We start from the raw sequence: 27,980 nt of genomic DNA on the forward strand, positions 1-27,980 counted from the left end.
TATCAGTGTGTAAAGGTGTGTGTATCAGTGTATAGGCGTGCGTATTACTGTGTATAGGTGTGTGTGTTGTGTATGGCCCAGACGTCTCCGTTCAGAGCGTTAGCCGCTCCCTGCAGCGTCCAGGTGAACAGGGCCAGCTGCCGTCTGAAAGCGCTCTCATCGAACCGTCTGGGGTCAGAGGTCAGCAGGGCCAGGTGCTCAGTGAGCGCGCTCAGAGTGTGGTTTCCACGTCCATGGATCACATGACGGAACGGCGTCTCCATTACAGACACATACTGGGACAGGAAGTAGTACTCCACCTGAAGCATGAGACACAAAGGACAACCTGAGGTAGTGGTTGTAGTACTCTGACCTTCATAATGTTGGTGTTAACATGGTAATGCCCAGTGGTAGTAGTATTCTGTGATGGTTGTACAAGTATGCTTGTTGTAGTAGGCTGACTTTGATCATGTTGGCTGTGGTTATGGTTAACCTTTAAATGTTTGATAGTTGTAGTATTTGTACCTTTATGAATCGGGCGTTGTAGTAGTATTTGGCAGTAGTAGAACTGGTACCCTCATGATGCAACTGTTGTAATAGTATGTGGCGGTAGTAGTGCTGATACCTTCATGATGCAGGTGTTGTAGAAGCGAACAGGTATTGTAGTAGTATGTGGCAGTACTAGTGCTGGTACCTTCATGATGCGGGTGGTGTAGAAGCGAGCAGGTATTGTAGTAGTATGTGGCGGTAGTAGTGCTGGTACCTTCATGATGCGGGTGTTGTAGAAGCGAGCAGGTATTGTAGTAGTATGTGGGCGGTAGTAAGTGCTGGTACCTTCATGATGCGGGTGTTGTAGAAGCGAGCACGGTATTGTAGTAGTATGTGGGGGTAGTAGTGCTGGTACCTTCATGATGCGGGTGTTGTAGAAGCATACAGGTATTGTAGTAGTATTGTGGTGGTAATAGTGCTGGTACCTTCATGATGTGAGTGTTGTAGAAGAAAGCAGGTATTGTAGTAGTATGTGGCGGTAGTAGTGCTGGTACCTTCATGATGCGGGTGTTGTAGAAGCGAGCAGGTATTGTAGTAGTATGTGGCGGTATAGTGCTGGTAACCTTCATGATGCGGGTGTTGTAGAAGCGAGCCGGTATTGTAGTAGTTTGGTGGTGCGTAGTAGTGCTGGTACCTTCATGATGCGGGTGTTGTAGAAGCGAACAGGTATTGTAGTAGTATGTGGCGGTAGTAGTGCTGGTACCTTCATGATGGGGGTGTTGTAGAAGCGAGCAGGTATTGTAGTAGTATGTGGCGGGTAGTAGTGCTGGTACCTTCATGATGCGGGTGTTGTAGAAGCCGAGCAGGTATGGTAGTAGTATGTGGCGGTCTAGTAGTGCTGGTACCTTTCCATGATGCGGGGGGTGTTTTAGAAGCGAGGCAAGGTATTGTAGTAGTATGTGGCGGTAGTAGTGCTGGTTACCTTCATGATGCGGGTGTTGTAGGAAGCGAGCAGATATTGTAGTGAGTATGTGCCGTGTAGTAGTGCTGGTACCTTCATGATTCGGTGTGTTGTAGAAAGCGAGCAGGTATTGCAGTAGTATGTGGCGGTAGTAGTGCTGGTACCTTCCATGATGTGGGTGTGTAGGAAAGCGAGCAGGTATATTGTAGTAGTATGTGGCGGTAGCTAGAGTGCTGGTACCTTCATGATGGGCGGGTGTTGTAGGAAGCGAGCAGGTCTTGTAGTAGTATGTGGGCTGGTAAGTAGTGCTGGTACCTCATGATGCGGAGGGTTGTGTAGAAGACGAGCAGGTATTGTAGTAGTATGTGCGGTAGTAGTAGTGCTGGTACCTTCATGATGCTGGGGTCTGTAATAGTATGTGGTGTTAGTAGTACTAGTACCTTCATGATGTGGGTGTGTGTAGAAGCGAGCAGATACTGTAGTAGTATGTGGCGGTAGTAGTGCTGGTACCTTCATGATGCGGGTGTTGTAGAAGCCAGCAGATATTGTAGTAGTATGTGGCGGTAGTAGTGCTGGTACCTTCATGATTCGGGTGCTGTAGAAGCGCAGCAGGTATTGCAGTAGTATTTGGCGGTAGTAGTGCTGGTACCTTCATGATTCGGGTGTTGTAGAAGCGAGCAGGTATTGGAAGTAGTATGTGGCGTAGTAGTGCTGGTACCTTCATGATGTGGGTGTTGTAGAAAGCGAGCAGGTATTGTAGTAGTAGGTGGCGGTAGTAGTGCTGGTACCTTCATGATGCGGGTGTTGGTAGAAGCGAGCAGGTATTGTAGTAGTAGGTGGCGGTAGGTAGTGCTGGTACCTTCATGATGCGGGTGTTGTAGAAGCGAGCAGGTATTGTAGTAGTATGTGGCGGTAGTAGTGCTGGTACCTTCATGATGCGGGTGTTGTAGAGCGAGCAGGTATTGTAGTAGTATGTGGCGGTAGTAGTGCTGGTACCTTCATGATGCGGGTGTTGTAGAAGCGAGCAGGTATTGTAGTAGTATGTGGGGTAGTAGTGCTGGTACCTCATGATGCTGGTGTTGTAATAGTATGTGGTCTGTTAGTAGTACTAGTACCTTCATGATGTGGGTGTTGTAGAAGCGAGCAGATACTGTAGTAGTATGTGGCGGTAGTAGTGCTGGTACCTTCATGATGCAGGTGTTGTAGAAGCGAGCAGGTATTGTAGTAGTATGTGGCAGTAGTAGTATTGGTACCGTCATGATGCTGGTGTTGTAGAAGCGCGCAGATACTCAGTAGTTTGTGGCAGTAGTAGTACTGGTGCCGTCATGATGCTGGTGTTGTAATAGTATGTGGTGTTAGGACGTACTAGTACCTTCGTGATGTGGGTGTTGTAGAAGCGAGCAGATACTGTAGTAGTATGTGGCGGTAGTATGCTGGTACCTTCATGATGCGGTGTTGTAGAAGCGAGCAGGTATTGTAGTAGTATGTGGCGGTAGTAAGCTGTACCTTCATGATGCGGGTGTTAGAAGCGAGCAGATATGTAGTATTGTGGCGGTAGTAGTACTGGTACCTCATGATGCTGGTGTTGTAGAAGCGAGCAGGTATTGCAGTAGTATGTGGCGGTAGTATGCTGGTACCTTCATGATGCGGGTGTCGTAGAAGCGAGCAGATATTGTAGTAGTATGTGGCGGTAGTAGTGCTGGTACCTTCATGATGCGGGTGTTGTAGAAGCGAGCAGGTATTGTAGTAGTATGTGGCGGTAGTAGTGCTGGTACCTTCATGATGCGGGTGTTGTAGAGCGAGCAGGTATTGTAGTAGTATGTGGCGGTAGTAGTGCTGGTACCTTCATGATGCGGGTGTTGTAGAAGCGAGCAGGTTTGTAGTAGTATGTGGCGGTGTAGTGCTGGTACCTTCATGATGCGGGTGTTGTAGAAGCGAGCAGGTATGTAGTAGTATGTGGCGGTAGTAGTGCTGGTACCTTCATGATGCGGGTGTTGTAATAGTATGTGTAATGGTATACTAGTACCTTCATGTGTGTGTTGTAGAAGCGAGCAGGTATTGTAGTAGTATGTGGCGGTAGTAGTGCTGGTACCTTCATGATGCGGTGTTGTAGAAGCGAGCAGATTTGTAGTAGTATGTGGCGGTAGTAGTGCTGGTACCCACATGATGCGGTGTTGTAGAAGCGAGCAGGTATTGTAGTAGTATGTGGCGGTAGTAGTGCTGGTACCTTCATGATGGCGGGTGTTGTAGAAGCGAGCAGGTATTGTAGTAGTATTGTGGTAGTAGTGCTGGTACCTTCATGATGCTGTGTTTTGTAATAGTATGTGGTGTAGTAGTCTAGTACCTTCATGATGTGGGTGTTGAACGAGCAGTATAGTAGTATGTGGCGTTAGTAGTGCTGTTACCTTCATGATGCGGGTGTTGTATAAGCGAGCAGATATTGTAGTATGTATGTGGCGTAAGTAGTGCTGGTACCATTCATTATGCGGGTGTTTGTAGAAGCGAGCAGGTATTGTAGTAGTATGTGGCGGTAGTGAGTGCTGGTACCTTCATGATGCGGGTGTTGTAGAAGGCGATAGCAGTGTATTGTAGTAGTATGTGGCCGGTAGTAGTGCTGTTACCTTCATGATGGTGGTGTTGTAATAGTATTGTGGTGTAGTAGTACTAGTACCCTTCATGATGTGGGTGTTGTAAGAAGCCGAGCAGATACTGTAGAATAGTATGTGGCGGTAGGTAGTAGTGCTGGTACCTTCATGATGCGGGTGTTGTAAGAAGCGAGGCAGGTATTGTAGTAGTATGTGGCGGTAGTAAAGCTGGTACACTTCATGATGCGGGTGTTGTAGAAGCGAGCAGATATGTAGTAGTATGTGGCGGTGAGTAGTACTGTTACCGTCATGATGCGGGTGTTGTAGAATCGAGCAGGTATTGCAGTAGTATGTGGCGGTAGTAGTGCTGGTACCTTCATGATGCGGGTGTCGTAGAAGCGAGCAGATATTGTAGTAGTATGTGGCGTAGTAGTGCTGGTACCTTCATGATGCGGGTGTCGTAGAAGCGAGCAGGTATTGTAGTAGTATGTGGCGGTAGTAGTGCTGGTACCTTCATGATGCGGGTGTTGTAGAAGCGAGCAGGTAATTGTAGTAGTATGTGGCGGTTAGTAGTGCTGGTACCTTCATGATTGCGGGTGTGTTGTAGAAGCGAACAGGTATTGTAGTAGTATGTGGCAGTACTAGTGCTGGTACCTTCATGATGCGGGTGGTGTAGAAGCGAGCAGGTATTGTAGTAGTATGTGGCGGTAGTAGTGCTGGTACCTTCATGATGCGGGTGTGTAATAGTATGTGTAATAGTAGTACTAGTACCTTCATGATGTGGGTGTTGTAGAAGCGAGCAGGTATTGGTAGTAGTATGTGGCCTGGTAGTAGTGCTGGTACCTTCATGATGCGGGTGTTGTAGAAGCGAGCAGATATTGTAGTAGTATGTGGCGGTAGTAGTGCTGGTACCCACATGATGCGGGTGTTGTAGAAGCGAGCAGGTATTGTAGTAGTATGTGGCGGTAGTAGTGCTGGTACCTTCATGATGCGGGTGTTGTAGAAGCGAGCAGGTATTGTAGTAGTATGTGGCGGTAGTAGTGCTGGTACCTTCATGATGCTGGTGTTGTAATAGTATGTGGTGTTAGTAGTACTAGTACCTTCATGATGTGGGTGTTGTAGAAGCGAGCAGATACTGTAGTAGTATGTGGCGGTAGTAGTGCTGGTACCTTCATGATGCGGGTGTTGTAGAAGCGAGCAGGTATTGTAGTAGTATGTGGCGGTAGTAGTGCTGGTACCTTCATGATGCGGGTGTTGTAGAAGCGAGCAGGTATTGTAGTAGTATGTGGCGGTAGTAGTGCTGGTACCTTCATGATGCGGGTGTTGTAGAAGCGAGCAGGTATTGTAGTAGTATGTCGGGGCTGGTATGTAGTGCTGGTACCTTCATGATGCTGGTGTTGTAATAGTAGTGGTGTTAGTAGTACTTGTACCTTCATGATGTGGGTGTGTGTAGAAGCGAGCAACGATACTGTAGTAGTATGTGGCGGTAGTAGTGCTGGTACCTTCATGATGCGGGTGTTGTAGAAGCGAGCAGGTATTGTAGTAGTATGTGGCTGGTAGTAGTGCTGGTACCTTCATGATGCGGGTGTTGTAAGAATCGAGCAGGTATTGTAGTAGTATGTGGCTGGTAGTAGTGCTGGTACCTTCATGATGCTGGTGTTGTAATAGCATGTGGTGTTAGTAGTACTAGGACCTTCATGATGTGGGTGTTGTAGAAGCGAGCAGATACTGTCCAGTAGTATGTGGCTGGTAGTAGTGCTGGTACCTTCATGATGCGGGGTGTTGTAGAAGCGAGCAGGTATTGTAGTAGTATGTGGCGGTAGTAGTGCTGGTAACTTCATGATGCGGGTTTTGTAGAAGCGAGCAGATATTGTAGTAGTATGTGGCCGGTAGTAGTGCTGGTACCTTCATGATTCGGGTGTTGTAGAAGCGAGCAGGTATTGCAGTAGTTATTTGGCGGTAGTAGTGCTGGTACCTTCATGATGCAGGTGTTGTTGAAGCGAGCAGGTATTGTAGTAGTATGTGGCGGTAAGTAGTGCTGGTACCTTCATGATGCGGGTGTTGTAGAAGCGAGCAGATATTGTAGTAGTATGTGGCGGTAGTAGTGCTGTACCTTCATGATGCGGGTGTTGTAGAAGCGAACAGGTATTGTAGTAGTATGTGGCGGTAGTAGTGCTGGTACCTTCATGATGCGGGTGTTGTAGAAGCGAGCAGGTATTGTAGTAGTATGTGGCGGTAGTAGTGCTGGTACCTTCATGATGCTGGTGTTTGTAATAGTATGTGGTGTTAGTAGTACTAGTACTTCATGGATGTGGGTGTTGTAGAAGCGAGCAGATACTGTAGTAGTATGTGGCGGTAGTAGTGCTGGTACCTTCATGATGCGGGTGTTGTAGAAGCGAGCAGGTATTGTAGTAGTATGTGGCGGTAGTAGTGCTGGTACCTTCATGATGCGGGTGTTGTAGAAGCGAGCAGATATTGTAGTAGTATGTGGCGGTAGTAGTGCTGGTACCTTCATGATTTCGGGTGTTGTAGAAGCGAGCAGGTATTGCAGTAGTATGTGGCGGTAGTAGTGCTGGTACCTTCATGATGTGGGTGTTGTAGAAGCGAGCAGGTATTGTAGTAGTATGTGGCGGTAGTAGTGCTGGTACCTTATGATGCGGGGTGTTGTAGAAGCGAGCAGGTATTGTAGTAGTATGTGGCGGTAGTAGTGCTGGTACCTTCATGATGCGGGTGTTGTAGAAGCGAGCAGGTATTGTAGTAGTATGTGGCGGTAGTAGTGCTGGTACCTTCATGATGCTGGTGTTGTAATAGTATGTGGTGTTAGTAGTACTAGTACCTTCATGATGTGGGTGTTGTAGAAGCGAGCAGATACTGTAGTAGTATGTGGCGGTAGTAGTGCTGGTAACCTTCATGATGCGGGTGTTGTAGAAGCCAGCATGATATTGTAGTAGTATGTGGCGGTAGTAGTGCTGGTACCTTATGATTCGGGGTGCTGTAGAAGCGAGCAGGTATTGCAGTTAGTATTTGGCGGGTAGTAGTGCTGGTACCTTCATGATTCGGGTGTTGTAGAAGCCGAGGCAGGTATTGTAGTAGTATGTGGCGGTAGGTAGTTAGTGCTGGTACCTTCATGATGCGGTGGGTTGTAGAAGCGAGCAGGTATTGTAGTAGTATGTGGCGGTAGTAGTGCTGGTACCTTCATGATGCGGGTGTTGTAGAAGCGAGCAGGTATTGTAGTAGTATGTGGCGGTAGTAGTGCTGGTACCTTCATGATGCGGGTGTTGTAGAAGCGAGCAGGTATTGTAGTAAGTTATGTGGCGGTAGTAGTGCTGGTACCTTCATGATGCCGGGTGTTGTAGAAGCGAGCAGGTATTGTAGTAGTATGTGTCTCTGTAAGTAGTGCTTCGAGTACCTTCATGATGCTGGTGTTGTAATAGTTATGTGGTGTTAGTAGTACTAGTACCCTTCATGATGTTGGTGTTTGTAAGAAGCGGAGGCAGATACTGTAGTAGTATGTGTGCGGTTAGTAGTGCTGGGTACCTTTCATTGATGCGGGTGTTGTAGAAGCTAAGCAGAATATTTGTAGTAGTATGTGGCGTTGGTAGTAGTGCTGGTACCTTCATGATGCAGGTGCTGTAGATGCGAGCAGGTATTGCAGTAGTATGATGGTCACGGTAGTAGTGCTGGTACCTTCATGATGCTGGTGTTGTAATAGTATGTGGTTGTTAGTAGTACTAGTACCTTCATGATGTGGGTGTTGTAGAAGCGAGCAGATACTGTAAGTAGTATGTGGCGGTAGGGGTAGTAGTGCTGGTACCTTCATGATGCGGGTGTTGTAGAAGCGAGCAGGTATTGTAGTAGTATGTGGCGGTAGTAGTTCTGGTACCTTCATGATGCGGGTGTTGTAGAAGCGAGCAGGTATTGTAGTAGTATGTGGCGGTAGTAGTGCTGGTACCTTCATGATGCTGGTGTTGTAATAGTATGTGGTGTTAGTAGTACTAGTACCTTCATGATGTGGGTGTTGTAGAAGCGAGCATATACTGTAGTAGTATGTGGCGGTAGTAGTGCTGGTACCTTCATGATGCGGGTGTTGTAGAAGCGAGCAGGTATTGTAGTAGTATGTGGCGGTAGTAGTGCTGGTACCTTCATGATGCGGGTTTTGTAGAAGCGAGCAGATATTGTAGTAGTATGTGGCGGTAGTAGTGCTGGTACCTTCATGATTCGGGTGTTGTAGAAGCGAGCAGGTATTGCAGTAGTATTTGGCGGTAGTAGTGCTGGTACCTTCATGATGCAGGTGTTGTTGAAGCGAGCAGGTATTGTAGTAGTATGTGGCGGTAGTAGTGCTGGTACCTTCATGATGCGGGTGTTGTAGAAGCGAGCAGATATTGTAGTAGTATGTGGCGGTAGTAGTGCTGGTACCTTCATGATGCGGGTGTTGTAGAAGCGAACAGGTATTGTAGTAGTATGTGGCGGTAGTAGTGCTGGTACCTTCATGATGCGGGTGTTGTAGAAGCGAGCAGGTATTGTAGTAGTATGTGGCGGTAGTAGTGCTGGTACCTTCATGATGCTGGTGTTGTAATAGTATGTGGTGTTAGTAGTACTAGTACCTTCATGATGTGGGTGTTGTAGAAGCGAGCAGATACTGTAGTAGTATGTGGCGGTAGTAGTGCTGGTACCTTCATGATGCGGGTGTTGTAGAAGCGAGCAGGTATTGTAGTAGTATGTGGCGGTAGTAGTGCTGGTACCTTCATGATGCGGGTGTTGTAGAAGCGAGCAGATATTGTAGTAGTATGTGGCGGTAGTAGTGCTGGTACCTTCATGATTCGGGTGTTGTAGAAGCGAGCAGGTATTGCAGTAGTATGTGGCGGTAGTAGTGCTGGTACCTTCATGATGTGGGTGTTGTAGAAGCGAGCAGGTATTGTAGTAGTATGTGGCGGTAGTAGTGCTGGTACCTTCATGATGCGGGTGTTGTAGAAGCGAGCAGGTATTGTAGTAGTATGTGGCGGTAGTAGTGCTGGTACCTTCATGATGCGGGTGTTGTAGAAGCGAGCAGGTATTGTAGTAGTATGTGGCGGTAGTAGTGCTGGTACCTTCATGATGCTGGTGTTGTAATAGTATGTGGTGTTAGTAGTACTAGTACCTTCATGATGTGGGTGTTGTAGAAGCGAGCAGATACTGTAGTAGTATGTGGCGGTAGTAGTGCTGGTACCTTCATGATGCGGGTGTTGTAGAAGCCAGCAGATATTGTAGTAGTATGTGGCGGTAGTAGTGCTGGTACCTTCATGATTCGGGTGCTGTAGAAGCGAGCAGGTATTGCAGTAGTATTTGGCGGTAGTAGTGCTGGTACCTTCATGATTCGGGTGTTGTAGAAGCGAGCAGGTATTGCAGTAGTATGTGGCGGTAGTAGTGCTGGTACCTTCATGATGTGGGTGTTGTAGAAGCGAGTAGGTATTGTAGTAGTATGTGGCGGTAGTAGTGCTGGTACCTTCATGATGCGGTGTGTTGTAGAAGCGAGCAGGTATTGTAGTAGTATGTGGCGGTAGTAGTGCTGGTACCTTCATGATGCGGGTGTTGTAGAAGCGAGCAGGTATTGTAGTAGTATGTGGCGGTAGTAGTGCTGGTACCTTCATGATGCGGGTGTTGTAGAAGCGAGCAGGTATTGTAGTAGTATGTGGCGGTAGTAGTGCTGGTACCTTCATGATGCGGGTGGTTGTAGAAGCGAGCAGGTATTGTAGTAGTATGTGGCTGGTAGTAGTGCTGGTACCTTCATGATGCTGGTGTTGTAATAGTATGTGGTGTTAGTAGTACTAGTACCTTCATGATGTGGGTGTTGTAGAAGCGAGCAGATACTGTAGTAGTATGTGGCGGTAGTAGTGCTGGTACCTTCATGATGCGGGTGTTGTAGAAGCTAGCAGGTATTGTAGTAGTATGTGGCGGTAGTAGTGCTGGTACCTTCATGATGCAGGTGCTGTAGATGCGAGCAGGTATTGCAGTAGTATGTGGCGGTAGTAGTGCTGGTACCTTCATGATGCGGGTGTTGTAGAAGCGAGCAGGTATTGTAGTAGTATGTGGCGGTAGTAGTGCTGGTACCTTCATGATGCGGTTGTTGTAGAAGCGAACAGATATTGTAGTAGTATGTGGCGGTAGTAGTGCTGGTACCTTCATGATGCGGCTGTTGTAGAAGCGAGCAGGTATTGTAGTAGTATGTGGCGGTAATAGTTGCTGGTACCTTCATGATGCGGGTGTTGTAGAAGCGAGCAGGTATTGTAGTAGTATGTGGCGGTAGTAGTGCTGGTACCTTCATGATGCGGGTGTTGTAGAAGCGAGCAGGTATTGTAGTAGTATGTGGCGGTAGTAGTGCTGGTACCTTCATGATGCGGGTGTTGTAGAAGCGAGCAGGTATTGTAGTAGTATGTGGCTGTAGTAGTGCTGGTACCTTCATGATGCGGGTGTTGTAGAAGCGAGCAGGTATTGTAGTAGTATGTGGCGGTAGTAGTGCTGGTACCTTCATGATGCGGGTGTTGTAGAAGCGAGCAGGTATTGTAGTAGTATGTGGCGGTAGTAGTGCTGGTACCTTCATGATGCGGGTGTTGTAGAAGCGAGCAGGTATTGTAGTAGTATGTGGCGGTAGTAGTGCTGGTACCTTCATGATGCGGGTGTTGTAGAAGCGAGCAGGTATTGTAGTAGTATGTGGCGGTAGTAGTGCTGGTACCTTCATGATGCGGGTGTTGTAGAAGCGAGCAGGTATTGTAGTAGTATGTGGCTGGTAGTAGTGCTGGTACCTTCATGATGCGGGTGTTGTAGAAGCGAGCAGGTATTGTAGTAGTATGTGGCGGGTAGTAGTGCTGGTACCTTCATGATGCGGGTGTTGTAGAAGGCGAGCAGGTATTGTAGTAGTATGTGGCGGTAGTAGTGCTGGTACCTTCATGATGCTGGTGTTGTAATAGTATGTGGTGTTAGTAGTACTAGTACCTTCATGATGTGGGTGTTGTAGAAGCGAGCAGATACTGTAGTAGTATGTGGCGGTAGTAGTGCTGGTACCTTCATGATGCGGGTGTTGTAGAAGCTAGCAGGTATTGTAGTAGTATGTGGCGGTAGTAGTGCTGGTACCTTCATGATGCAGGTGCTGTAGATGCGAGCAGGTATTGCAGTAGTATGTGGCGGTAGTAGTGCTGGTACCTTCATGATGCGGGTGTTGTAGAAGCGAGCAGGTATTGTAGTAGTATGTGGCGGTAGTAGTGCTGGTACCTTCATGATGCGGTTGTTGTAGAAGCGAACAGATATTGTAGTAGTATGTGGCGGTAGTAGTGCTGGTACCTTCATGATGCGGCTGTTGTAGAAGCGAGCAGGTATTGTAGTAGTATGTGGCGGTAATAGTGCTGGTACCTTCATGATGCGGGTGTTGTAGAAGCGAGCAGGTATTGTAGTAGTATGTGGCGGTAGTAGTGCTGGTACCTTCATGATGCGGGTGTTGTAGAAGCGAGCAGGTATTGTAGTAGTATGTGGCGGTAGTAGTGCTGGTACCTTCATGATGCGGGTGTTGTAGAAGCGAGCAGGTATTGTAGTAGTATGTGGCGGTAGTAGTGCTGGTACCTTCATGATGCGGGTGTTGTAGAAGCGAGCAGGTATTGTAGTAGTATGTGGCGGTAGTAGTGCTGGTACCTTCATGATGCGGGTGTTGTAGAAGCGAGCAGGTATTGTAGTAGTATGTGGCGGTAGTAGTGCTGGTACCTTCATGATGCGGGTGTTGTAGAAGCGAGCAGGTATTGTAGTAGTATGTGGCGGTAGTAGTGCTGGTACCCTTCATGATGCGGGTGTTGTAGAAGCGAGCAGGTATTGTAGTAGTATGTGGCGGTAGTAGTGCTGGTACCTTCATGATGCGGGTGTTGTAGAAGCGAGCAGGTATTGTAGTAGTATGTGGCGGTAGTAGTGCTGGTACCTTCATGATGCGGGTGTTGTAGAAGCGAGCAGGTATTGTAGTAGTATGTGGCGGTAGTAGTGCTGATACCTTCATGATGCGGGTGTTGTAGAAGCGAGCAGGTATTGTAGTAGTATGTGGCGGTAGTAGTGCTGGTACCTTCATGATGCGGGTGTTGTAGAAGCGAGCAGGTATTGTAGTAGTATGTGGCGGTAGTAGTGCTGGTACCTTCATGATGCGGGTGTTGTAGAAGCGAGCAGGTATTGTAGTAGTATGTGGCGGTAGTAGTGCTGATACCTTCATGATGCGGGTGTTGTAGAAGCGAGCGGTGGTTGGGTCGTGCAGGTCGCTGTAGTCAATGGCCCTCTGCAGCGTCTCTGCGGCGCGACTGTAGTCTCCGCGGGCGCTGAAGAGCCACTGAGGAGAAAGACCTCTGGACTGAACACAGAAAACACTGATTTCACTCTGACGTCACACCTGCTGAACACCTGTAGTACAGAAAGTTGTCTAGGTGAGCTACCTGCAGCTCCACCGAGTGCTTGTTGAGCTTAGCGCTGAACTGCAGCACAGTCTGTGCATAGGAAGTGATGCGTAGAGGCACGATGTGGTCATGGGCCAATCGCAACACCATCTCCCCCACAAGCTCCCCCAGGCTCCGGCCAGTGACCCCCAAACGACCGCCGAGCACTTCCTGGAGGCGGGAGAGGCTGTCCAAAGGCGTGTTGACAAATGGATAGGCTCGCTCCTGAATATGCATTAAACGAAGCGTCTTTATGGTTTAATGTGAAAATGAACAGAACCTTCACAGAGTTCCATGGCTTCTCTTGTCAGTTGTTCCTCCTCAGAGAAGCTGGCTATAAAACACTGGTAGACCGGATCTGCTGGTTCCTCTCCACAGGCTGTCTGACTTCAGCAGACAGAGGTGAACCGCTGCAGATCCAGAACTTAAATCCTGATTCACAGCCCTGATATTTAATTTCTTTCTTTTTTTTTTTATTTTTTTTTTTTTGAAAGACATTACAAAAGTAAAATAAAATCAAATAGACAATAATATAAACAGAGAACAAATAACAAGGGGTGTACCTACAGTTCCATAAATAATAATAATGGAAAGAAAAAGATGTATATATATAATAATAATAAGAAAATTACATACAAGACAAAGTAGTATAGAGGGTTATATAAATTCCGGATGCTTTGACAAAATATATTTTTTCCATTTATCCCAGATCTTGTCAAATTTATCAGATTGAAATCTACTAGCAAATGTGATTCTTTCCATAATAAACAACCCGTACACAATCTGGTGCCAGTCGTCAAGAGTCGGAGCATTTGAGCTTAACCATTTCTTCGTGATAGCTTTTCGGGCAGCCAGACTCAGAATACCAAACAAGCATCTGGTATCTCTGTCCGTGTCCACTGAATGTAAAAGTCCAAAGAAAAGTTCATCCCAGTTAAAAGGGATTTGCATGTTTAACATGGCTTCCAACTCAGACTGAATTAAAATCCAAAAATTATTGATCAGAGGACATGACCAAAACAGGTGGTGATGTTTTACTCCTAGGGTCCCACAGTTTCTCCAACAGCTGGAAGAACCTGAATAATGTTTACTTTGTGCAGGGGTAATAAAGTATCTACATATACTCTTCCAGCCAAAACATCTCCATATATTAGAACTAGAGATTTTCCACTGAAATGCACATTGTTGAAACCAGATATTATTAGAGAGTACCACATTTGTTTCCCTGTCCCATTTTTGTTTAATGTGAAATGTATTAAAATTTTTAACTTCCTGAATACCCTTGTATATTCTTGAGATTAGCTTAGAACCAGGATCTGCATGGTATGCCATAATACAAATTTTCAATAAAGGAATTTCAAAAGTATCTTTGCACCCAAGTATAGATTTCTGTAAATGATGCCGAATTTGAAGAAACCTGAAAAAGTCAGTATTACTAAGCTGATACTGCCCCTTAAGTGATTGGAAATCTCTTAACGTTCCTTTATCATAAAAAGTGCAATATGCAGTTAAGCCTTGTCCTGCCCAGCTTTTAAATTTCCCATCCAACTTATTAGGAGTGAAATCAAGATCATGAGCACACCACCTCAGAATCTTAACCTCTTCATGCCAATCATTTTTGTTTAGATATTGTAACCAAAGCTGTAGTGGTAAGTTAATCCATGGATTACCCAGTTCAATTTGTTTTTTAATGAGTATTTTGTCCCCTAGTCTTGCCTGAATCGGACAATCCCTGGAAGCCCCTGATTCTATTTCTTTCCATCTTGCTTGGTAATCTTCATTACACCAACATACTAGAGCCCTAAGTTTTCAAACAATGTTTGAAAGATATTTCATTTCTTTCATGATGAAATCCTCAGGATGTGTTAAAAGGTTCCTTTCTAAAAACCTGGTTTCTGTTAAACTGGGACTTTAACCGGGACATCCCCACACATGATCTGACATCACATAGAGTGAGACAGTCTGAAGGTCTATGACAGGCCTGCGATCCAACGATGGCTGCAGCCCTACAGGTTTTCCATGTTCGCCTGCTCCAACACATCTAACACAGATTACCGAGTCTTTGTGTAGAACTTCATAATCAGTTGGAGCCACTGAATCTGAGACAGGTGTGTTGAAACAGGGAAACATGGAAAACCTGCACCCTTGATAGGACCGAACTGTGTAGCCCTGGTCTGACATCTGGGATGTGGGTTGGTACTGCTGATCACGTGTCAGTGACGTAAATGATAAAAATAAGATGAGGTGACGTGTAAGATGTGTCCAGTAGGAGGTTACACATGTGAAGGGATGCGTGCAGTGAAGCCTACCTCAGTGAATCTGAGCTCCATGGCTGGAACTCCTGCAAACGCTGTGAAACTGTAGGCTCCACTGTTCAGATACAGAGGCTTCATGCTGAGGAGACACAGCAGCACTTGTCATTCATCTGAAACACCTAGAACTACGTCATCATATCTGTGTTTCCTCACATCCTCCAACTGCCTCCTTCCCTCTCAGCCTGGCTGAAGATGGTCTGACCTGCATGTTTAGGATGTTCCACCTACAACATACAACAAACATGTAACACTGTCTAAATACAGGATTAACTCCACAGGGTAAAGCAGAAATGAGGTGAGGTCACAGAACCGGTGGACTTCATCAGCTGCATCAATTACAGATAAAACCTCAGTGATCCAGGAACAGATCCCTGTGGGACTCCAGTCTGTGGCGGAGGTAATTTCATGTATTTCACCTGTTTGATGGCCGCATCCAGCAGGTCGACCAGCAGAGGACTGGTGTACGCCGACAGGAGGTCGTCTCCTGTAGGTGGACGGACACGAGTTATCTCTGTGTGATTGGCTGGTAGGAAAAAGATGGCTAACGATTGGCTCAGAGTTTTACCCATGATGGCCTGGTCCAGGCTGAAGTAGGCCACAGCCTTCAGGTGCAGCATGGACAGGTAACCCTGGCCAACAGGGATCAAAGGTCAGACACAGCAGAGAGGAGCAGAATTCTGGGTTCAGGAGGTCTCTGATGGACAAACCTCGAGCCATTCAGTCGCTCCAACATTCCCGAAGTCTCCAGCATCCCAGCTGACGAACAGCAGACTGCGTCTGGGACTAAAACCTGGAAAACCAGCAAACCAGACAAAGCAGTGGCTTTTAACCTGTTACACAGCACACTTGTGTCCAGGTGAGTCTCACCATTCTTCACCATGACGGAGAAGGTCCGGGCCAGCTCCAGCAGGATCGCTGTCCCAACTCCAGACTTCACGGCTCCTGGACCCAGCGAGTCCCTCTGAGCTCCCAGTATGATGTACTGGTCTGACGGGGAGAAACTGGTTCACGATGACTACAGACGTGCAGCAAACCCACCTGAGCGTTCGGGGCGTACCTGGCTCCACGCGTCCCACCAGCGAGGAAAAGATGTTGTTGAGCAGGACCGGCGTCATCACGTTGTGGACCGCCATCTGGACTCGGCGTCCAGAGACAAAGTCTGGACCCAGCACACAGCGGACGTACGGCAGCCGGCCACGCCAAGATGGAGGACAGAGTGGACCTGACAGCTGGCTGAGACACAAAGCGATGCTATGAGGTCACACTCACACCTGAGCAGTTAACCTGAGGGGGCGGGGCTTACCTGAGCAGCTTGGCAGCCACGGTGGCGGTGATGGGCAGGGATGGGATCAGTGGCAGGCCGGACGACTGGATGGGCGGGAACTTGGTGTGATTGAAGGAGGGGAAGCCAGGGGTGAAGGGGTCACCTGAGCCCAGGTGTACCTGCAGAGGGAGATGCTGATTGGTTGGGAGCAGAGCTGTGGTTCAGGTGTGTAAAGGTGTGTGTGAGTTACATGTTCAGACACAGAGGTGTGTGAGTTCAGTCCGAGGCGGCGGGGGTCCTGAGGCAGGTCTGCAGGGTCGGGGTAGATCAAAGCTCCGCCCGCCCCGCTCCGCTCAGCCAACCAAACCTTCTCAGCAAAACTGACTCCGCCCCCAACGCGCATCACCACCACATGGCCAACCACAGACACGCCCTCACTTCTCAACCAATTAAAATCCTCTGGGCGGCCATAGTTGGCATAGACCACGCCCCCCTGCAGACAGACAGGAGAGGGTAACTAGGACTGTGGTTACCATGGTAACAACCGCTTCCTGTCTCTCTGCCTCACTGTGTGGTTCCCGGTGGCGCTGTACGGACAGAAGTCGGACGGGTTGAGATGGATCTGTTCTGAGACCAGACCTGTAGAGTCCACCAGCTGCAGGGAGCTCGTCTGAGTCCTGAAAACAACAAACAAACAAACAAAGTCACTGCAACTCGGCCAGGATGCACCAGATAAACACCTGCTGTCTGCTGATAGGCTGACGTGGACATGGACAGCTCGGGGGACACGTCGGCCCAGCCGGGTGAAACGTGGAGTCTGGCTGAAGATGTCGGGACCTTTAACCCACATGACTTCCTCTACTTCCTGAACTGAGCCTGGAGTTCTGTCCCAGTTGTCTCTGGTTGATGCTTCTATGCAGGAACTCTCCACGTTTGCATCATTTCAAAGTCAAAGTCAGATTTATTGTCAGTTTAAAGAGAGAAATGAAATGACGGTTCTCTCAAACCAAACCAAACAAACCAGTTCTATCAGCGAGTAAAGAACCAGGACAACAACCAGACGAGGTGAACTACAGCCAGGGTGATGTGTGTTTCTGGTTACAGAGCAGCAGCAGGCAGAGTTAGCAACTAAACGGGTTAAACTCCAGGGTGGGTGGAAGGGGGCGGAGCAGGGGGAGAGTTCAGCATCCTGACAGCCTGGTGGACCTCAGTCTGCTGGTCCTGGTCCTGGTCCTGGTCTGCAGGCTCCTTCCTGATGGCAGCAGGCTGAAGAAGCTGTGTGACAGTGGGCGGGGCTTCGCTCCATGCAGAGGGCTTTATGGGTGAGGAGAGGTGGAGATGTTTGCAGGGTGGAGAGAGGCACTGAGGATCTTCTCAGCTGCTCTGAAGATGCGTTGGAGGGTCTTCCTGCAGGATGTGGAGCAGGCGTCGTACCATGCGGTGATGCCGCTGGTCAGGACGCTCTCCATGGTGCCTCTGTAGAAGGTGCATATGATGGGGGCGGGGCTTAGAGAGATTGTTGTGTTCACACCACGAGGTCAGGAGGTCGTTGCTGCAGAGACCCACCACCTTCGTGTCATCTGCAGACTGGATGAGGAGGGTGGAGCTGGGTGACGGTGTGCAGTCGTGGGTCAGCAGAGGGAAGAGGAGGGGGCTCAGCACACATCCTTCAGGGACCCGTGTTCAGTGTGGAGATGCTGGATCCTGCCCACCTGAACTGCCTGTGGTCTCCCTGTCAGGAAGTCCAGCAGCCAGGTGCACAGTGAGGTCTTAACTCCCAGCTGGTCCAGTTTCAGAATGAGGATGATTGTGCTGAATGCTGAACTGAAGTCTATGACCTGATTCTGACGTAGGAGTCTTTGTGTCCAGATGTGAGGACTGTGTGGAGGGCAGTGGAGACGGCCTCGTCTTGGACCGTATGAAACCTTTCTGAGTTTTCTCAGTCCTGATTCTGATTCTACAAACTTTTAATCCATGGTTCATATTAACAGATTAAATCTAAAACCTGATAAAGACACGAGGAACTAAGTCCAGATGTTCAGGATTTTATCAGCAAGCTTTCTATTGTTAGTTTGGGTTCCTTCTGGTTTTCTTGTCTCCATGAGTTCATCGTTAGATTTAGTGGGTGAGGATGATGTCTGGGTTCTGCTGGTCAGAGACGTTACCGAGCCTCCATCAGCAGGTCTGGATTAACTCTGAATCAGAGTAAAGAACTCAGAGGAACAAATGATCTTCAGCCGGTTTTTAAGCTCTTCAGTGCGTTGCCACCAGGAGCTTCAGTGAATGCTCCACACTGCTGATGCTGGCTCAGAGACCTGCAGGGGGAACGGGGTAAAACCTGGAGTACAATCAGTCACCAGTTAAAGTTTAACCACAGTTTCACAACAGTTATTGATTCTGTTGAGTGGACCGGGGTGAGGGGTGGGGGTGAGGGTGAGGGTGGGGGTAACGGGTTGGGGTGAGGGTGGCGGTAACGGGTTGGGGTGAGGGTGGAGGTAACGGTTGGGGTGAGGGTGACGGTAACGGGTTGGGGTGAGGGTGGCGGTAACGGTTGGGGTGAGGGTGGCGGTAACGGGTTGGGGTAATGGTGGGGGTAACGGGTTGGGGTGAGGGTGGCGGTAACGGTTGGGGTGAGGGTGACGGTAACGGGTTGGGGTAATGGTGGGGGTAACGGGTTGGGGTGAGGGTGGCGGTAACGGTTGGGGTGAGGGTGACGGTAACGGGTTGGGGTGAGGGTGGCGGTAACGGGTTGGGGTAATGGTGGCGGTAACGGTTGGGGTAATGGTGGCGGTAACGGGTTGGGGTGAGGGTGGGGGGTAACGGGTGGGGTGAGGGTGGCGGTAACGGGTTGGGGTGAGGGTGGGGGTAACGGGTTGGGGTAATGGTGGGGGTAACGGGTTGGGGTGAGGGTGGGGGTAACGGGTTGGGGTGAGGGGGACGGTGGGAGGTGGGGGGTTAGTGGCTGCTTTGCAGGATCTGAGCTCCTCGGTTTATCTCTGCAACCAGATCTTCTCTCGTTGTTTTTCATGGATCCTCTGCAGACTGTACTCCTGATTGAAACCCAGGAGCTCAGTGGATGAACTACATGTTCCATGTTCCACATGTACGAAGCTGAGCTGGTTGGTGGTTCATGAAACTGATGCTTTCTGAACGGGAGCACCCCCTACTGGAGATCACTGGTATTGCACTTTAAGGCAGGTCAAACAAATGTTACCTGCGACCCAGGTGAGTCACGTGATCTCTAAATGTCACCTGCATCCTTCACTCTGAGTTTTATGTGCTGTTCACGCAACACCTTCTTCTTCTTCTTCTTCTTCTTCTTCTTCTTCAACATCTAGTTTTGTGATGTTTCAGTTTTTATGTTTTTAGTATTTAATTACTTCCAAACTGAAGTGGTGAAGAAACCCCTCCAGCTCCCTGACTTGGACTTTTATCTGAGACTCAGTCCAGGTGCGGACTCCTACCTGTCTGGGAACCGTCTCGTGGCATACAGAGACTCGGTCCAGGTGCGGACTTCTACCTGTCTGGGAACCGCGGCGTGGCATACAGAGACTCGGTCCAGGTGCGGACTCCTACCTGTCTGGGAACCGCGGTGTGGCATACAGAGACTAGGTCCAGGTGCGGACTCCTACCTGTCTGGGAACTGCGGTGTGGCATACAGAGACTCCGTCCAGGTGCGGACTCCTATCTGTCTGGGAACCGCGGCATGGCATACAGATACTCGGTCCAGGTGCGGACTCCTACCTGTCTGGGAACCGCCTCGTGGCATACAGAGACTCGGTCCAGGTGCGGACTTCTACCTGTCTGGGAACCGCCTCGTGGCATACAGAGACTAGGTTCAGGTGCGGACTCCTACCTGTCTGGGAACTGCGGTGTGGCATACAGAGACTCGGTTCAGGTGCGGACTCCTACCTGTCTGGGAACCGCGGTGTGGCATACAGAGACTAGGTCCAGGTGCGGACTCCTACCTGTCTGGGAACCGCAGTGTGGCGTACAGAGACTAGGTCCAGGTGCGGACTCCTACCTGTCTGGGAACCGCAGTGTGGCGTACAGAGACTAGGTCCAGGTGCGGACTCCTACCTGTCTGGGAACCGCGGTGTGGCGTACAGAGACTAGGTCCAGGTGCGGACTCCTATCTGTCTGGGAACCGCGGTGTGGCGTACAGAGACTAGGTCCAGGTGCGGACTCCTACCTGTCTGGGAACCGCGGTGTGGCGTACAGAGACTAGGTCCAGGTGCGGACTCCTACCTGTCTGGGAACCGCGGTGTGGCGTACAGAGACTAGGTTCAGGTGCGGACTCCTACCTGTCTGGGAACTGCAGTGTGGCGTACAGAGACTCGGTCCAGCTGTGGTCCATCTGCAGCTGCCTGAAGCGTTGCAGGATCTCCGAGGCAACAGCTGTTCCCTCTGAGGAACCCGGAGGATGACCCGCTCTGCTGACCCGACTGACAAAAAACACACACCTGGTTAACTGAACCAATCACATCGCTGTCACAAACAATGATGTTTTTAAACTTTAAAGGTGTTATGAACATGTGGTCCAGAGATCAGTGATGACAACATTTAATACATCAAAACAACAAAGTTGGACTGGTTTCTGTCGGTCGGAGGGATCAGCTGAAAAACCCAATGATTCCATTCACAACCATCTCCAGGATTTCCAGAAAACTGGATCAAAGCTTCAGGCTGCTGCTGGTGTAATGGTGGGAGGATATTTTCATGGGCCCACTTTGGGCCCAAGGTGGACCTGATCAAGAGCACTCCGGTCTTGATGAAGAGGATGATCTGATGCTAGAAGGTGGACCCGATAAAGAGGACAATCCTGTACTAGAAGGCGGCCCTGATGAAGAGGATGACCCGGTACAAGAAGGGGGACCTGGTGAAGAAGACAACCCAGTACTAGAAGGTGGTCCTGATGAAGAGGACGACCCAGTACTAGAAGGCGGTCCTGATGAAGAGGACGACACGGTACTAGAAGGTGGTCCTGATGAAGAGGACGACCCAGTACTAGAAGGCGGTCCTGATGAAGAGGACGACACGGTACTAGAAGGTGGACCTGATGAAGAGGACGACCCGGTACAAGAAGGCAGACTTGATGAAGAGGACGACCCAGTACTGGAAGGGGGACCTGATGAAGAGGACGACCCGGTACTAGAACGCGGTCACGATGAAGATGTCAACCCGATTCTAAAAGGCGGTCCTGATGAAGAGGACGACCCGGTACTAGAAGGTGGACCCGATGAAGACGTCAACCCGATTCTAAAAGGCGGTCCTGATGAAGAGGACGACCCGGTACTAGAAGGTGGACCTGATGAAGAGGACGTCCCGGTACTAGAACGCGGTCACGATGAAGATGTCAACCCGATTCTAAAAGGCGGTCCTGATGAAGAGGACGACCCGGTACTAGAAGGTGGACCTGATGAAGAGGACGACACGGTACTAGAAGGTTGACCTGATGAAGAGGACGACGCGGTACTAGAAGGCGGACCTGATGAAGAGGACAACCCGGTACTAGAACGCGATCACGATGAAGACGTCGACCCGATACTAGAAGGCGGTCCTGATGAAGAGGACGACCCGGTACTAGAAGGCGGTCCTGATGAAGAGGACGACACGGTACTAGAAGGTTGACCTGATGAAGAGGACGACGCGGTACTAGAAGGCGGTCCTGATGAAGAGGACGACACCGTACTAGAAGGTTGACCTGATGAAGAGGACGACGCGGTACTAGAAGGCGGTCCTGATGAAGAGGACGACCCAGTACTAGAAGGGGGACCTGATGAAGAGGACGACCCGGTACAAGAAGGCAGACTTGATGAAGAGGACGACCCGGTACTAGAACGCGGTCACGATGAAGACGTCGACCTGATACTAGAAGGCGGACCTGATGAAGAGGACAACCCGGTACTAGAACGCGATCACGATGAAGACGTCGACCCGATACTAGAAGGCGGTCCTGATGAAGAGGACGACCCGGTACTGGAAGGCGGTCCTGATGAAGAGGACGACCCGGTACTATAAGGGGGTCCTGATGAAGAGGACGACCCGGTACTAGAAGATGGACCTGACGAAGAGGACGACCCGGTACTAGAAGGTGGTCCTGATGAAGAGGACGACCCGGTACTAGAAGGTGGTCCTGATGAAGAGGACGACCTGGTACTAGAAGGCGGACCTGGTGAAGAGGATGACCCGGTACTAGAAGGCGGACCTGATGAAGAGGATGACCCGGTACTAGAAGGCGGACCTGATGAAGAGGATGACCCGGTACTAGAAGGCGGACCTGATGAAGAGGACGACCCGATACTAGAAGGTGGTCCTGATGAAGAGGACGACCCGGTACTAGAAGGCAGACCTGATGAAGAGGACGACCCGGTACTAGAAGGCGGACCTGATGAAGAGGATGACCCGGTACTAGAAGGTGGTCCTGATGAAGACGACGTCCCGGTACTAGAAGGTCCTGATGAAGAGGATGACCCGGTACTAGAAGGCGGTCCTGATGAAGAGGACGACCCGGTACTAGAAGGTGGTCCTGATGAGAGGACGAACCGGTACTAGAATGGGTTCCTAAAAAGAGGACGACCTGGTACTAGAAGGCAGACCTGATGAAGAGGACAACCTGGTATTAGAAGGTCCTGATGAAGAGGACGACCCGGTACTAGAAGGCGGACCTGATGAAGAGGATGACCCGGTACTAGAAGGCGGACCTGATGAAGAGGATGACCCGGTACTAGAAGGCGGACCTGATGAAGAGGACGACCCGATACTAGAAGGCGGTCCTGATGAAGAGGACGACCCGGTACTAGAAGGCAGACCTGATGAAGAGGACGACCCGGTACTAGAAGGCGGACCTGATGAAGAGGATGACCCGGTACTAGAAGGTGGTCCTGATGAAGACGACGTCCCGGTACTAGAAGGTCCTGATGAAGAGGATGACCCGGTACTAGAAGGCGGTCCTGATGAAGAGGACGACCCGGTACTAGAAGGTGGTCCTGATGAGAGGACGAACCGGTACTAGAATGGGTTCCTAAAAAGAGGACGACCTGGTACTAGAATGCGGACCTGATGAAGAGGACAACCTGGTATTAGAAGGTCCTGATGAAGAGGACGACCCGGTACTAGAAGGCGGTCCTGATGAAGAGGACGACCCGGTACTAGAAGGTGGTCCTGATGAGAGGACGAACCGGTACTAGAATGGGTTCCTAAAAAGAGGACGACCTGGTACTAGAAGGCGGACCTGATGAAGAGGACGACCTGGTATTAGAAGGTCCTGATGAAGAGGACGACCTGGTACTAGAAGGTCCTGATGAAGAGGACGACCCGGTACTACATGATGATCACATGATCGATACTCTGCTTCCTGTACCACAGACTGATCTGTATTCCAGTAGAAGTACTCTATTATTCTCCACCTTGGAAGTACCTGACCGTGTTGTGGATATCTTCATCCTGCAGCAGCTTCCTCATCATCTCCCTCAGCTCTCCCAGGTAAAGCCCCGCCCCTGTATCTGCAGGTGTGTTAGCTCCGCCCCCCATCTGCTCATCCTCACCCCCCACCCCCCCAAAAAGGGAGCAGTGGTACCGCCCACTGAACACAATGAAGGCCAATAGGAAAGCTGCAAGAGACAAACACACTGATCACATGAACAATCTAATCAATTAAACTCATTCATAAACTTATTTACCTGCAGCAAACATGGCAACACCACACAAACACAACATGCAGCCTCTTCTGTAACCATGGTGATACCGCCCCACCAACGCTCTGATGTCACACATAGGCCCCGCCTCCCCATCATCCTCCAGTGGCACAAACCTCAGCTCCTCCATCTGACTTCCTCCCACCTCCTCTTCCTCATCAGATATGTCCACTGAGCGGTGGAGAGACACTGAGGAAGACTACAGAGAGACAGTGTAACCATGGTAATAGGCAATGGAGCGAGGCTTGTATCAGCTGTGACTCACCTGTGTGAGGACACATGGGACGTCCATGATGCTCCGAGGACCAGACGAGACAAACAGGTCAAACCTGGAAGATGAATGGCCAATCAGAAGGTCCAGATCCTGAAGATAGATCCATCCATCCATCCATCAATCCATCCATCCATCCATCCATCCATCCATACTACCCTCCATCCATCCATCCATCCCTCCATCAGTCATCCATCCATCCATCCATCAGTCATCCATCATCCATCCATCCAACCATCCATCCATCCATCCATCCATCCATCAGTCATCCATCATCCATCCATCCATCCATCCATCAATCCATCCATCCATCCATCCCTCCATCAGTCATCCATCCATCCATCCATCCATCCATCCATCCATCAGTCATCCATCATCCATCCATCCAACCATCCATCCATCCATCAGTCATCCATCATCCATCCATCCAACCATCCATCCATCCATCCATCCATCCATCCATCCATCCATCCATCCATCCATCCATCTATCCATCTTGTATTGTTCTACCTGTTATCGCTCTGCCAGTATAATTCTACCTGGTATCATTGCTCCATCCAGTATTGGCCTATTTTGTATCGTTTTACCTGGTATTGCTCCATCAAGTATCGTTCTATCTTGTATAATTTTACCTGGTATCGCTCCATCCAGTACTGTTCTACCTGATGTCATTCTACCTGGTATCGCTCTGTCCAGTATTATTCTACCTATTATTGTTCTACCTGGTATTGCTCTATCCAGTATCGTGTCACTTGGTATTGATCTATCCAGTTTACCTGGTATCATTCTAACTTGTTTCGCTCCATCCAGTATCATTCTACCTGGTATCATTCTAACTTGTATCGCTCCATCCAGTATCATTCTACCCGGTATCATTCTAACTGGTATCGCTCCATCCAGTACTGTCATACCTGGTATCATTCTACCTTGTATCATTCTAACTGGTATCGCTTTATTCAGTATCGTTCTACCTGGTATCATTCTACCTGATATCATTGTAACTGGTATCGCTCCATCCATTACCGTTCTACCTGGTATCATTCTACCTGGTATCTAACTGGTATCACTTCATGCAGTATCATTCTACCTGGTATCATTCTACCTGGTATCATTCTAACTTGTATTGTTCCATCCAGTATCATTCTACCTGGTATCATTCTAATTGGTATCGCTCCATCCTGTACTGTCATACCTGGTATCATTCTACCTCGTATCATTCTAACTGGTATCGTTCATTCAGTACTGTTCTACCTGGTATCATTGTAACTGGTATCGCTCCATCCAGTACTGTTCTACCTGGTATCATTGTAACTGGTATCGCTCCATCCAGTACCGTTCTACCTGGTATCATTCTAATTGGTATCGCTCCATCCAGTTCTGTCATACCTAGTATCATTCTACCTCGTATCATTCTAACTGGTATTGCTTCATTCAGTATCATTCTACTTGCTATTGTTTTACCTGGTATCTCTCCATCCATTATCAATCTATCTTGTATCATTTTACCTTGCATCGCTCCTTTCAGTTTTGTTTTACCTGGTATCGCTCCATCCAGTATCAGTCTACCTGTTATCACTCTGTCCAGTATCACTCTACCTATTATTGTCCTATCTGGTATTGCTCTATCCAGTATCGTGTCACTTGGTATTGATCTATCCAGTTTATCTGGTATCATTCTAAGTTGTATTGCTCCATCCAGTACTGTTCTACCTGGTATCATTGTAACTGGTATCGCTCCATCCAGTACCGTTCTACCTGGTATCATTGTAACTGGTATCATCTTGTATCGTTCCATCCAGTATCATTTTACCTGGTATCATTCTAATTGGTATCGCTCCATCCAGTACTGTCAGACCTTGTATCATTCTACCTAGTATCATTCTAACTGGTATCGCTTTATTCAGTACCGTTCTACCTGGTATCGCTCCATTCAGTACCGTTCTACCTGGTATCATTGTAACTGGTATCGCTCCATCCAGTACTGTCATACCTGGTATCATTCTACCTGGTATCATTGTAACTGGTATCGCTCCATCCAGTACCGTTCTAACTGGTATCATTCTACCTGGTATCATTCTAACTTGTATCGCCCCATCCAGTACCGTTCTACCTGGTATCATTCTACCTGGTATCATTCTAACTTGTATCGCTCCATCCAGTATCATTCTACCTGGTATCATTTTAAATGGTATCGCTTCATTCAGTATCGTTCTACCTGGTATTATTCTACCTGATATCATTGTAACTGGTATCGCTCCATCCAGTATCGTTCTACCTGGTATTGCTATATCCAGTATCGTGTCACTTGGTATTGATCTATCCAGTTTACCTAGTATCATTCTAACTTGTATCACTCCATCCAGTATCATTCTACCTGGTATCATTGTAACTGGTATTGCTCCATTCAGTACTGTTCTACCTGGTATCATTCTAACTGGTATCGCTTCATTCACTATCTGTCTACCTGGTATCATTGTAACTGGTATCATTCTAACTTGTATCGCTCCATCCAGTATCATTCTACCTGGTATCATTGTAACTGGTATCGCTCCATCCAGTACCATTCTACCTGGTATCATTCTACCTGATATCATTGTAACTGGTATCGCTCCATCCAGTATCGTTCTACCTGGTATCATTCTACCTGGTATCATTCTAACTTCACTCCATCCATTATTATTCTACCTCGTATCTTTCTAACTGGTATCGCTCCATTCAGTACCATTCTATCTGGTATCATTGTAACTGGTATCGCTCCATCCAGTACCGTTCCACCTGGTATCATTCTACCTGGTATTGCTCCATCCAGTATCATTCTACCTGGTATCGTTCCATCCAGTATCCTTTTACCTGGTATCATTCTACCCGGTATCATTCCATCTAGTATTGTTTTACCTGGTATCATTCTACCTGATATCATTCTACCTGGTATCATTCTACCTGATATCATTCTACCTGGTATCATTCTACCTGATATCATTCTACCTGGTATCATTCTACCTGATATCATTCTACCTGGTATTGCTCTATCCAGTATTATTCTACCTGGTATCGTTCCATCCAGTATCCTTATGCCTGGTACCATTCTACCCGGTATCATTCCATCTAGTATTGTTTTACCTGGTACCATTCTACCCGGTATCATTCCATCTAGTATTGTTTTACCTGGTATCATTCTACCTGGTATCATTCTACCTGATATCATTCTACCTGGTATTGCTCTATCCAGTATTATTCTACCTGGTATCGTTCCATCCAGTATCCTTATGCCTGGTACCATTCTACCCGGTATCATTACATCTAGTATTGTTTTACCTGGTATCATTCTACCTGGTATCATTCTACCTGATAACATTCTACCTGGTATTGTTCTATCTGATCTGAGGTGGAACTTCCTGTAAGTCAGACTGGATTTAAACTTTATCATCAACGTCATTCAAACATCCACTATCATTCTACCTCCTATTATTTTACCTGGTATCGCTCTTTCCAGTATCATTCTACCTGGTATCGTTTGATCCAGTATCATTCTACTAGATATCGTTCCATCCAGTATTGTTCTGCCTGTTATTATTCTAGCTAGTATCAATGTACATGGTATCATTCTACCTTATCTGAACTGGAACTCACTGTAAGTCAGACTGGATTTAAACTTTATCAGCAACGTCATTCAAACATCCAGCAAAAATTCTAGGAAGCTTCAGAACTCTGGTGTCAGACCTGATCCAGTGACCCCCTCCCAGCAGGTTAAAACTACCGTGATCCAACCTAGAACTCCTCCAGATCTGAGGTCTGATCTCCTCATGGCTGCTACAGACCCAGTAAAACCATAAACAGTGTCTCACCTCTATGCTGGACCGACTGGTCTCAGGTCAGATCCACAACTTCATCGTGGATCCTCTGAGCAGGTCAGGATGAACCCAGAGGTTTTATCTCTCTGAACCTGCTGTGATTGGCTGAGCAGAGGGGTCAGAGGTCAGTGTG

The 27,980-nt window shown here is 48.4% G+C and overlaps 2 protein-coding genes across 5 annotated transcripts; both read right to left on the minus strand.

The window, feature by feature from the left end:
* Positions 1-27,931, minus strand: tfr2 (transferrin receptor 2). Of its 4 annotated transcripts, XM_041984770.1 has the most exons (19): positions 27,842-27,931; positions 23,991-24,054; positions 23,711-23,924; positions 23,449-23,659; positions 20,333-20,473; positions 16,597-16,705; positions 16,279-16,521; positions 16,068-16,207; positions 15,822-15,997; positions 15,632-15,751; positions 15,472-15,554; positions 15,330-15,393; positions 15,181-15,248; positions 14,918-14,988; positions 14,759-14,843; positions 12,450-12,674; positions 12,251-12,367; positions 4,320-4,343; positions 1-299 (listed from the first exon to the last, which is right to left on the minus strand). In XM_041984770.1, the coding sequence occupies exons 2-19, from the start codon at positions 24,015-24,017 to the stop codon at positions 45-47; spliced, it is 2,373 nt and encodes a 790-aa protein (XP_041840704.1). In that variant the 5' UTR covers positions 24,018-24,054; positions 27,842-27,931; the 3' UTR covers positions 1-44. The 4 variants fall into 4 exon arrangements, with proteins under 4 accessions (XP_041840704.1, XP_041840705.1, XP_041840706.1 ...); XM_041984771.1 differs by lacking the exon at positions 4,320-4,343 and having other exon boundaries at positions 12,227-12,367; positions 23,449-23,641; XM_041984772.1 differs by lacking the exon at positions 20,333-20,473.
* Positions 24,467-27,031, minus strand: LOC121639493. Its single transcript, XM_041984773.1, has 8 exons — positions 26,847-27,031; positions 26,682-26,816; positions 26,461-26,490; positions 26,107-26,136; positions 25,293-25,337; positions 25,099-25,113; positions 24,773-25,042; positions 24,467-24,727 (listed from the first exon to the last, which is right to left on the minus strand). Exons 1-8 carry the CDS (start codon positions 27,004-27,006, stop codon positions 24,510-24,512), a joined length of 903 nt encoding a protein of 300 aa, XP_041840707.1. The 5' UTR covers positions 27,007-27,031; the 3' UTR covers positions 24,467-24,509.
* Positions 27,932-27,980: the final 49 nt, after the last annotated feature.

Source organism: Melanotaenia boesemani, chromosome 5 (assembly GCF_017639745.1).
Source record: "Melanotaenia boesemani isolate fMelBoe1 chromosome 5, fMelBoe1.pri, whole genome shotgun sequence".
NCBI lineage: Eukaryota > Metazoa > Chordata > Actinopteri > Atheriniformes > Melanotaeniidae > Melanotaenia > Melanotaenia boesemani.

What these genes read in the sequence shown, in the direction of transcription:
- tfr2 (XM_041984770.1), bottom strand. Translation starts at nt 24,017, where the DNA reads ATGGACGTCCCATGTGTCCTCACACAG. An exon ending in CCTGGACCAGGCCATCATGG is followed by an intron (nt 15,249 to 15,329) that starts GTAAAACTCTGA and finishes GTCCACCTACAG; the next exon opens with GAGACGACCTCCTGTCGGCG. An exon ending in TGGATGCGGCCATCAAACAG is followed by an intron (nt 14,989 to 15,180) that starts GTGAAATACATG and finishes TGTATGTTGTAG; the next exon opens with GTGGAACATCCTAAACATGC.
- LOC121639493 (XM_041984773.1), bottom strand. Translation starts at nt 27,006, where the DNA reads ATGATATCAGGTAGAATGATACCAGGTAGAATGATATCAGGTAGAATG. An exon ending in ACCAGTTACAATGATACCAG is followed by an intron (nt 26,137 to 26,460) that starts GTAGACAGATAG and finishes GAGCGATACAAG; the next exon opens with TTAGAATGATACCAGGTAGA. An exon ending in ACAAGTTAGAATGATACCAG is followed by an intron (nt 24,728 to 24,772) that starts GTAAACTGGATA and finishes TACTGGATAGAG; the next exon opens with CAATACCAGGTAGAACAATA.